Source organism: Podarcis vaucheri, assembly GCF_965113315.1.
Source record: "Podarcis vaucheri genome assembly, chromosome: 1".
In the NCBI taxonomy this organism is placed as follows: domain Eukaryota; kingdom Metazoa; phylum Chordata; class Lepidosauria; order Squamata; family Lacertidae; genus Podarcis; species Podarcis vaucheri.
In genome coordinates, this window is record NC_138759.1 from 64,654,537 (window position 1) to 64,666,073 (window position 11,537).

Consider the following 11,537-nt stretch of genomic DNA (forward strand, 5'->3'; position numbering starts at 1 on the left):
TATCCCCAATAATTACATCTTGGTGTTTCACCCACTGCGAACCAGCATTATTCAGCCCTCTAATATGGAGTTTTCCTTTCTCCTTGGGTCTTCCAACCTTCTCCTTCAATTCCTGTATCCTCCACTACTTCATTCCTCTTTTCTTCAAGCATCTTTACTTTGGGTTCCTTGCCTCTTAGTTACAGCTTCCTCTGTTAATCTTCCAAGTTTGTACTGGGCTGCATTTAATTTTGTATCCCCCAGCATGGGTGTAATGTTCCAGTGCATTAATCACACGGGATGCAAACAGATTAAACAAAACAAAAGAAAGCTATCACTCTCTTTAAAAAGCTTTCCTCAGAAGCAACCAAGTCACAAGGGTTAAATTTATTGGGAACCAGTAAATTGTTTTGGAGCCTTTTTAATTAAAGAGGCCAAACGTACCATCAAGCCCAGATGACATAATACAAATTGAGCAGGGTGGAAATGTGGTTGAGGTTGTCATATTTCAGAATTGAGCTCACACTCTCTTGAGTACATAATGTACCATACAATCATATGGCATTCCCCATGACATTTAAATAGTCTTGTGACTACCATTCACATCTTTCTAGAATTTCTGCTTGCAGATTTTAGGTCTGACTCAAATCCTTGAACACATAACAATAGATAAATAATAACAGATAAATATTTATTTGAGGTGTGATATAAAATAAACATTCTCTCTCAGTTTTCAGTGGGCAATGTCTTGAATATTGGTTCTACACCAATTCTATGCTAAATATTTCCTTTTAAATTATTTTCTTGAGCTACGACATGGGTTGCGTATATTGACAGGCACTTCCTAAACAATGTCTGATCTATGTATTATGCTTTTGATATTGACGGGATTCCATCACCCAAAGTTTATTTGAACCAGAGAATGTGGTTTTCAGTCTTGGCCTCTGCTTCATATTTTGGCTGCATTGCAATGTGTTGTTGTCTTCTACGTTCCCTTGTATTTCAACCATTTCACCCTGTATAATCTGTCCCTGTTGCCAGCAAAGGCGCTCTTTCTTGTTCATGTTAGTTCATTAATCCTTGGAAATGCAGAGGGAAATAGGGAGCATTAGTTGTGCAGCCTGCTCTTAACTTCGAAGGGGAACAAATGAGATGTGTATATAGCTCAATATTTATGATTGGCACATTTGTTTTCTCTTGAAAGGCAAGTTTTGTAAAGAAGCCCTTTGATGTCCCAAGCAATATCAAAACAAATTTCACTGAAAAATGCAGGGCATCTAGACACTCCAAATGAGTGCTTATAATGCTTAGAGCTTTGGTGTTTAGACACTCAATTGATTAGATTGATCAAACAGTTTTAACCGCTTAATGAAAATGATCAAACAGTTTTAACCGCTTAATGAAAATGAATTTATAAGTACTTCCAGAAACAGTATATCAACAAGTGTAGTGTTAAAAAGTATTCCCTTCTATGCAAGAGAGACTGAGGAATGTCTCTTCTAACCATGACATTGAATGTATAAATGCAAATGGGAGCTGCTGGGGAATTGGTAATTATCAAGATTATAGCTAGCAGGGGGAAAAGCTTTAACCCTTTCCTCTCTTGTCCCGGTGGTTCTAAAATAGTCATCTCATAAAAATGATGACGCACATTTTATGACCCGCCAATTTTTTTAAGTAGCCAGATTTACAGGTAGATTATTACGTTTTTCTCCAACCACTCTTTTTTCTTTCTTGCTCATTATAAAGGCCCACATGGCAAGTTCAAGACAAAGCGGACGCGAACAATGTGGCTTACACAACTGAGAAGCTGAGTTTTCATACTGATTACCCTGTTCTTCAGTTTCCACCTGGGGTAAGAGGAAGCAATGTTCCTACATGCAGTGTTGCTGTCTAGTGAGGCAAGGAGAAAACTAGGAACTATCCAAAACCATCTTATCTGAAACCTGTGTTTGTCAATGTTTTTTATTTACTATTCTACCTATCATTATCCTGTAAGCTCAGGCAGAATTTAGTTGTTGAAAGGATCACTTAGCTATTGATCGAGCTGCTGCTCCCTTATTCTCAGTGACCAAAGTTTATTTCCAGATGCTATTCCATCCCACCAGTTCGTCATACAACCTGTCACCCATTATGTTATTCTTTCTGGATTCAGCTTCAGTTGGGTCTCAACAATCTACAAGAGGGGTAGACAGCATGAGGCCCCCAGATGTTGAGGGACTAAAACTCTTATCATCCCTGAGCATTGGCCATTTTTGCTGGGCTTATGAAAACTGTAGTCCACCAGCATCTGGAGGTCACTATGTTGGCTACCCATGAGAACCTCAGAAAACAGAAGTTTAGATTCTAAATAAATTATGATTCATCTTTGTTCTGATGCCATAGTGGGTGGTAGATCTTACAAACTGGGAGAGATGGGGAGACATCTGTAAGTAAAATGAGGACAGTATTAATTGCACAATAGCAACAACTACAAGATCTTTTCAACAGCTGAATCTTCATATGGTCTAAGACAGTAGTCCTGTATCTATGTTGGAACAGGATTGAGAAGAAGATGGAGCTCTGTGACACTTTGCAGAGAAGTTTTCAGAGGAACAAGCACCTACATCACTGAACATTGCTTTCCCACTAGGAAAAAAGTGAGAGATCTTTAGAGTGGTCTCACGTGACCTTAATCAGGTCCCACAGCCACATGCCAACTGCATACAATCAACATCCAACAGAGTCTTATAATCCCCTGTTGATTGCCAAGAAGTCAGCAGAAGTGCAAATTGAACAGTGTGAATACACCTTCTGGTGGAGCTTACACTGATTCCAACAAGTTCTCTGTGTAGAGACCAGTGTTCCCCAAACTTGGGTCTCCAGCTGTTTTGGTACTACAATTCCCATCACCCCTGACCACTGGTCATGCTAGCTAGTTATGATGGGAGTTGTTGTCCAAAAACAGCTGGAGACCCAAGTTTGGGAAACACTGGTGTAGACCAATCTTTCACAACTTGGTGTCCCCCAGGGGATCTGATGAGAGTTAAACTCCAAAACATCTGGACGGCACCAGGTTCTGGAAGGCTTATGTAGACAAAGCAACTCTCCTAAATCAAAGGCTACTCAGCATTCACCTGTAGCATTGAGAAATGTGCAGTGGGGGCAGGACAGCCTTCAAATTCCCTTGCCCACAAGAAAGCATCCATTTGTCGAGAAGCAAAGGCGTTGCAGTGGAGAACATGGAAAAAACATGTCTGTCCAGCGCTTGAATAACCTACTGAACTTATGACATGGTGACAAAAGCTCTGCCTTTCTGTCTGCATTAGCACAGGCGGGAGATTAATGTGCAGACCACAGATGCTGTCGGAAACTTTTGCTCAAGGCCCTCAGACGATTTGTAGCAATCGTGTTATTAATGAATGGAGCAGGCCAGCGTCATGTGCTTCTAAAGAGGTGCCAGATCTTTCACTGCGCTACCTTGAAAATTCATTTCAGTGCTGTACAAGCGGGTATGGCATGGAAACAGAGGGGTATCCCTCATGTGAGAAGCTTAGCTCACTGTCTCATGTGCCAAGAATCACACACTGCCATATGATGTTAGCCACAATCTTTTTTCAATTCAGAAATACTTTTAGGAAATAGAAATGGTGTTTTGTTTTGTCTTTTTTTCATTTTTGGAAGCAATCTGCCATCTACACGCTCTCTCAGTCTGCCTAATTTTACGATGCTTTCTGAAATGTTGCCAAAATGTTTTGCAAAGAGTAGCACAAAGTGACTCCAAAAATATCAACTAAGTTAGTTCTTGGTATGAGCTTTCGTGTGCATGCACACTTCTTCATGCACACGAAAGCTCATACCAAGAACTAACTTAGTTGGTCTTTAAGGTGCTACTGGAAGGAATTTTTTTATTTTGACTATGGCAGACCAACACGGCTACCTATCTGTAACTGGATCCAAAAATATCGTTTCTCCTGCCCCACCTTCACAACAGTCTTTTCTGGACAGTGGGCTGAGACTCACCAGTGAACCTTGGGCTGCTGCAAGGTGGGCCTCAGGGCCACATCCTGCCCAGTGCCTTCTCGCTTGCTTGCTTGCCCTGCCCTGCTGTACTTTGGCTTTTTGGCTGAGCCAATGCCAGCACCAGGAACTCCTTGCATACTGAGTAAAGCTAGTTGGGAAGGAGGGGAGGAAGGGAGGTCTCCCTCCTCTGAGGAGAAAGAAAGGGCCTGAGAAAGTGCTGAAGGAAATTAGAAAGTGACATATTGTAATAGATATTAACCATTCATTGTTATTAGTAAAATAATAACGTTATAAATCAATAAACTGGGTATCAAAAGGAAAGAGGTAATAAAAGAAAGCAGTTATAGGGGGAAGAAGTGAATGTAAAAGGAATAGGGAGGAGGGATGAAAGAAACTGGCAGCTGGAAGAGGAATAAAGTATAAGCTGAGTGTGAAGAGAGAACTGGAGAAGAATTTACAGAAGGTGATTACAGTGGGGTGGGCTCAGGAGGAGGAAAATATATTTTTAAAAACCTTCTTGACTTAGAGTCTCTGGATCAGCAAGTTCTGCCCAAAGGCTGAGTCACAATATCTCAAGAGCAAAGGTCAGTTCTTGAGGAAAGCATGCCCATGGAACTCCTTGCCCCAAGGAAAGCAGTAGTGAGCATGGCCACTAGGAACAATGGAAAACGTAGCTCTACTTTCCTCATGTCGCTGGATGCTGCTGTGCATTCTCACAGTAGTACCTAAATGGAACTCCATTTTCCATGGCTTAACCAAACAGGCTCTGTTACCTCTGGACCCCTTCCTCCTATACCATGCCCCACTTTAGTAAATAATGGGGACTCCAGGAAAGCTCCAAATTTGGACAGGTCTGGGTTCTATCCCTGCTGGTTTGAAAGGATTGAAGGCATGATAGCTGACACACACAGTCATTAGTCAGTCCTACTCCTTACTGCTACTGCCACAGTCATGGGCAGACAGCACTGATTTCCTTCCACAGTCTTGCAGATAAAGGTGATTAGTAGTCTTACCTGTAGGAACATCAAGTGAGCAGAAATAAGTGCTTAGGCAGTTTTATATTCACTTAACCCAATGTTTTACAGTATGATTAGACTTAAGAGTCTTTTATAAAGCTCCCCATAATTTTTGCACCATAAACATACCCAGTGTCTTAGTTTTAATTAGAGTAATTGCAACTGCCTGAATACAATTGCCCCCACATTTTTCAGGAGCAATTGCAAAAATCGAGTCAAGCAGCTGTATAATGGCTATTGGTCAGCAAGCCCATTCATTACCCTTATTAGCCAGCTTTGTTTTGTGTTTGCACTGAAATGGCATCTCTCCTGCCAGGAAATAGAGATAAAGTAATGGCACATACTTATCTGTGCATATGACGGATGATCTAGGTCTGATCCAGATTTCATTATAAGTATTATAACCATTTGCCACTGGAGCAATACTGGTAGAAAACAGGTGTAAAACTGTACTGAGTCAGAACCTTTTTCAAGTTAAAAAAAAATCTAGTCCAGCCCATCCTGAAGGCCTAGGGTGTGGTTTGCAATAGGCAAAAGCAAAGCTAATTCAGAGTTGAAATGATTTTTTAAAATAAAAATGTAAGGTAAAGGTAAAGGGACCCCCGACCGTTAGGTCTAGTCATGGATGACTCTGGGGTTGCAGCGCTCATCTCGCATTATTGGCCAAGGGAGCCAGCATACAGCTTCCGGGTCATGTGGCCAGCATGACTAAGCCGCTTCTGGCGAACCAGAGCAGCGCACGGAAACGCCGTTTACCTTCCCGACAAAGCGGTACCTACCGTATTTTTTGCTCTATAACACGCACCCGGCCATAACACGCACGTAGTTTTTAGAGGAGAAAAATCCGTAGGCATGCCACCCGTAGGCATTCCCTCCATAACACGCACAGACATTTCCCCTTACTTTCTAGGAGGAAAAAAGTGAGTGTTATGGTGCAAAAAATACGGTATTTATCTACTTGCACTTTGACGTGCTTTTGAACTGCTAGGTTGGCAGGAGCAGGGACCGAGCAACGGGAGCTCACCCTGTCACAGGGATTCGAACCACCGACCTTCTGATCGGCAAGTCCTAGGCTCTGTGGATTAACCCACAGCGCCACTCGCGTCCCTAAAATAAAAGTGTAGTCCACAACAATAAACTGATGACTATGAAAGGGGACATTTCTAGATCGGTGCCTGTTATAACGTGGCATTAATTTCTTACAGATTCAGTTACTCCATTGTATAAAACAGACTCCTACTGGGGGAGAAAGTGAAGTTGTGGATGGATTTCATGTAGCAAACAAGCTTAAGCAACAAAACCCTCAAGCCTTCCAAATCCTGACCTCCACCTACGTGGACTTCACAGATATTGGGGTTGATTACTGCGATTTCTCCATGCAGTCCAAACAAAAAATTATAGAGTAAGTAACAAAGTAGCATCTGATTATACCGTACCAATCTCATCCTGTACTGATGGCACTGCCTAGCTGTTTAATCTTGAATTACAGGCAACAGCTATCATTTTGCACCATTTCAGTAACAAAAAGTGAGCTTGCCATCTTGTGGACAAGAAAAAAATAGCAGCTTTTTCAACAAAAAAGTCTGTACTATTAGATGTATCACGTTGTAATATACTTTGGTGGGGAGAGTTGCGGGGTTGGGGGGGGGAGGAGAAATTTATCTTTATATCTTTAATTCTGCTTTTTGTTACCATAACCCTTAGCAAAGCACTGCATGGTAGTGAAGAACTGCTGCTATGGGAGCCTTATAAGACGAAACAATTTCAAATAATTACGAATTATGTTTTCTTACACCAAACCTGTTGAAATAGTTTCAGGACATCACATTTTTCTCCCTATGTATATATCTCAACAGTGTGGATGAGAAAGGTGAAGTGGTTCGTATCAACTTCAACAATGCAACCAGAGACACAGTATTTGATATACCTGCTGAGAAAGTAAAGCCATTTTATGCTGCTCTCAAGGACTATGTTGATTTATTAAACAGCAAAGATAATAAATGCATCTACAAAATGAAACCAGGTAAGTAAAGTAACTGCATAATAAGCCAAAATGCTTTTAGTAGCAAGAATAGCAATTTTCTTATGCAGGAGTGAAGAATCTGCCAATTGTGGTTTCTCTCAGTTTCCCTTTTTTTTTTTAGTCTTAAATGCAGTTCATTGCATTTCCTCAATAGGTTGCAATTAAAAAAAAGTCCTCTCCAGAATTCACCAGCATTTTAGTGCATATTTCTCCTAATATACACATTTGCATGCAATTTTGACTTACATACATTTTTTTCAATGAATTTCTCTTGCATTTTTATGTCATTTTCACCAATATATACAATTTTGTACACATTCTCTTGAGAGAATTGAATCCCAAAAATAGGTTGAATTTTGAAAGAGAGATTTTTTTTCCAAATTGCATTTTTTTTCATGAAATGGGAAAATTCACCTTAAAATGTGAACTGCACTGAATCTCTCCAACATTCCTACTCTTGGGTCTGCTCAAAACTATATTGTCATTCTTCTCTAGCTATGTAGCGACTGCTGTGTGTGTGTGTGTGTGTGTGTGTGTGTGTGTGTGTTCCCCTTTCTTTTCCTTCTTTGGATGTTATTTGGCTAGTGCAATAAAATCCAACAAATTTGTATTATTTATATATGCATTGCCACATCAATTTTCAAAAATGCCTTGATGGGGCTTCACTAACACAAAACATTGTCAGCTATGAGCAGGATTGACCCACTCATGAGGTAACTGCTTCAGGTGGCAGAATCCACAGGGGCAGCAGACCCCAATGTTGATATTTATCCTCCCTCCCCCCACAGTTCCTGATGTAGATCTTCCCTCACCCTTGTTTCCCTAGTAGGGAGGGAGGCACCATTTTGTGGTTCACCTCGGGTGCCAAAATGTCTTGGGCCGGCCTTCTCCTGGTCTCTCACTTCTCCTGGTCTATCGCATTTTCGAAAACTCTATACATGTTTACTACTAATTGTATTCTAAAACGTACCCTTCGTCATATTTATAGGTGAAATAGTAGTGTTTGACAACTGGCGTTTACTTCACGGTCGGCAGAGTTACGAAGCAGGAACAGAGATATCCCGTCACCTTGAAGGGGCTTATGCAGACTGGGATGTGGTGATGTCAAGGCTCCGAATTTTGCGAAAGAACGTTCTGAGCAGAAAGTAACCCTTGAAAGTTTGACTACTGGGGACTTGCAGCCTGAGCAGGTGTGGGGTGGCCTTCAACGGATCCACTAGGTTTTCAGTGTCCTCAGGGAATTCCTGGCTGTCTTAGCTTTTGCTCCCCTGTTAAAACAAGGTTGACGTGAGTGGTTAGCATAACATCATGTAAACGGCCTTTCCTGCTGACAACAGCCTGGCCAAACTTCCTATTTTCCCCAGAGATTTACGGGCAAGGAAGCAACTAGGATGACCGGGCAGAAGTGGTGAAGAATTTGCAACAAGTATTGGAGCCCATCTGAAAGCTTATGCTTTGCCAATGATGTTGCCAAAGAAACCAGAATGGGCAGGGGGATTTCTGGTAATGGTGTCTACTTTGTGGAATACCTTTCCCATTTAAGTCCACCTAGTTATATCACTGCTGGTCTGTAAGCAAAGCTGTTTTGTTTCAGCAGGCTTTTGAAGGGTACTGTTCACTGTTTTCATCTGGCTTTGTCTTTTATACTTTTTAAAATGTTTTATTGATTTGGGTGGGTTTTTTTAAAAAATAAACGTTGATTTTTCTTGTGTTAACCATTGTGAGTTTACTGTTTATTGTTATTCTAAACTTCTTACAGACAGAAAGACAGGCTAAAAATGGTGTTGAGGTTTTTACAATAGTAATATGTATTTTGCCTGCTACACAGAGAGCAACACGTCTTATCTTCTGCTACATCGAGAGCAACACGTTTTATCTTCTAATCAAGTCCCAAAAGATTATCTGAAAGGCAAACTGATACTGCTTTTCTTTTAAAATAGTAACAATAAACAAGCACAGAGTGACTGCAAACCATACAGAAAGTATGACAGTGAAAAATGTATGTCTTGCATTGGTCTCCCATTTGGCTATGCTACCATAATGGAATTCCTGTGACGTACAGAACTGGCAATTCTTTTCTTCCATGTTTCCCACTTCAAGTAGTTCACTATTGCATCAGTGATGCTGGCATTCTTTTAAACCCAGTTCGTATTAATGTTTCTTTGCTGGATGAAACTGAGAGCTTGTGCATTGCTCTTGTTACTGAAGTGGACCTGGAAGAATTAGGGTGAATTGTTTTTGTTGTACTGACTCTGGTTGTTTTCATTCTAGCCCTGTTGACCAATATTGGTCCAGAATTGCAATCCCTTGTTCACTCTGGTTTTTTAAAAGAGAGACATCCAGATGATGTCATTGCTAGTACACTACATGCCAATGTTTTCTGAGTGGTCCTCCTGGTTTAGTTTTAAGGCCTGATTTGCAGTGGTCCCCCCCCAACATGTAACAGAATTGAAAAGCTAGCCTTTTATGGACAGACTAGCAAATAACAACTGATACTCCCAGCAAGGGGTGGGTCTATGACATTACTATGGTAATGTGCTTGGAGATTCCTGACTGGACCTGCCAACTGGTGCTCTTTCTCCATTACTTCTAAAAAGGCAGGCAACCACCTCTATCTCAGCCTCCTCAGTGGCTCTGCACTTCTTCATGCCTCATAATGGAGGCATCCCACGGCCGGAGGTTCTGTCATAAAAAGAGCCCTATCCAGTCCCCCCTTCTAGGTTCTGCCTTTTGTAAACTGGCCACACACACAACCTCTTGTTGACACTCTGTCAGCCACTGAGAGAAACACTGCCACTTCTGGGAAGGCCTCAGTTTCCCTCCCTGAAAAATCACTGAAATTAAAGCAGGGGGTGCATTTTGGCTCAGCTTCACTCAAAAGAAAGATGAAAACCCGTTGTGATCCACTGAGTACTGCTGCTGCACTTCCTCTGTTTATTTCATTTATTGTTTTGAAGCATTTTTGCCCTGCTCTTTTGCCATAAAATCAATCTCAAAGGCATGACACCAAAGTCAAAATGGCTTTGGGATGATATAGGAAGAGGAAAACAAGCAAACAACAGTACCAATTCTTAAAGATAGAGGGAGAGGAGGAGCCAAAAGGAGCTGGTTTCTCAGCAGAGCCAGTGGAATGGCATTGCTCTCCATCTCCCAGTCTTTTTCAGCCTGATGGAATAGCAGCAGTGCATGATGGGGGTGGAAGGATGGGGACAGAGCAGCAGCAGAAGTAGCAGTGCCTTCTCAACAGAGGAGATGCTGCATTCATCAGGATGGATGGAACGAGACAACAGCATAATTGGAGGACCTTTGTGTTGGTGGCATCGTGACATCCTAAAAGTATATGTGAATGTGCAGGAAAATGAGGATGCCAACCCAAATCTCCCCTGACCTCACTGCTTCCTTATCTTCCTTACCCCCCCCCCCGATAATTGCAGTGCCTCCACCAAGAAGGCACCACTGCCACCCTGCTCTCCTTGACACACCGCTGCTGTGATGGGGCATTGAGCAAACTCGCTTGAATTCACCTGGCAATACAGCTGTGGCTGATTACAACCAACAGCAGTGTAAGGCATCTATTCAGCCCCAAAAGACTTCTCCTAAATGTGAGAACTTCAAGACTGGCTTTAATAAATGCTATTATTTCCCCACTCCATAGTAGAATGAGCTGAAGTTACAGTTAAGATTTACACTGGAATCTGGATTTGAGAATGCAAGCTTAGCCCCAAGCAACACAAAAGAGTGGCTTTTCCTTCCTGCTTTGAATTTTGGCATCACTTTAGAGTTTGATGTAATACAGCACAAGTTGATGTGACATAACATAAACATTGGCTTCTAATTGCTACTCGATCCCCTTAATTCCTTTCTTATTTTCCATCCAAACAGTTTTATGTTTTCTAATCTGTGTGTATTAAAACAATTTTCCAGTGGTCTTGCTCATTTAACTGCAAGTCAACTTTCCAGTGTTTACTGTGTTAAGATGGTGCTATCCTACAGCAAAACCAAAAATTCTTAAGTTTGATTCAGCCTTTCAACCCCAAAGCTTCCTGAAAACCACTTGGTCGTGTGTTTATGCATTAATAAAGTTTAGTTTTGGAACCAGTTATCCGATTGGATTCTTGCCTACTTGCAAAAACCCATTCTCGCTATAATCGTGCCTTGCACAGATGCTAAAATAAAGATAATTCTGGAGGAAGACTACTTTAGCAAAAAGGCTTTCCATGATTACCTCTAAACTTGTAGATATGCACTGCTGAGATAAGAAAGCTGCTTGGCTACATGAAGGGAAATTGTGGCTCAGCCAAATCTATAAGAGAATTGCTTTTGGCAGCATATCCCCTGTTGCAAGAATGGTGTTCCTTCAGAGTGGGTCTTACTAATGTTAGTGCAGTAGGACTGTTTTTTCCATATACTTCATGGCATAGATAAGCAAATTTACCCTGTGGCATTTGCCTGTGGACATCCTCTCCTGCCCCCATTTGCCCATTTAAGTGATCTGAGGTAAATGGATTTGTGATTTC

General features: G+C 41.5%; 1 protein-coding gene across 2 annotated transcripts in view; it reads left to right on the forward strand.

Moving 5' to 3' along the window:
• Positions 1-8,735, forward strand: part of BBOX1 (gamma-butyrobetaine hydroxylase 1) — a 41,489-nt gene extending 32,754 nt beyond the window's left edge. For both annotated transcript variants that reach the window (XM_082204177.1, XM_082204176.1), the window contains exons 5-8: positions 1,729-1,834; positions 6,203-6,399; positions 6,854-7,020; positions 8,009-8,735. In XM_082204177.1, the coding sequence (XP_082060303.1) occupies positions 1,729-1,834; positions 6,203-6,399; positions 6,854-7,020; positions 8,009-8,169 (631 nt within the window). In that variant the 3' untranslated portion in view covers positions 8,170-8,735. The remainder of the gene's footprint in view (positions 1-1,728; positions 1,835-6,202; positions 6,400-6,853; positions 7,021-8,008) is intronic.
• The last annotated feature ends 2,802 nt before the right edge of the window (positions 8,736-11,537 follow it).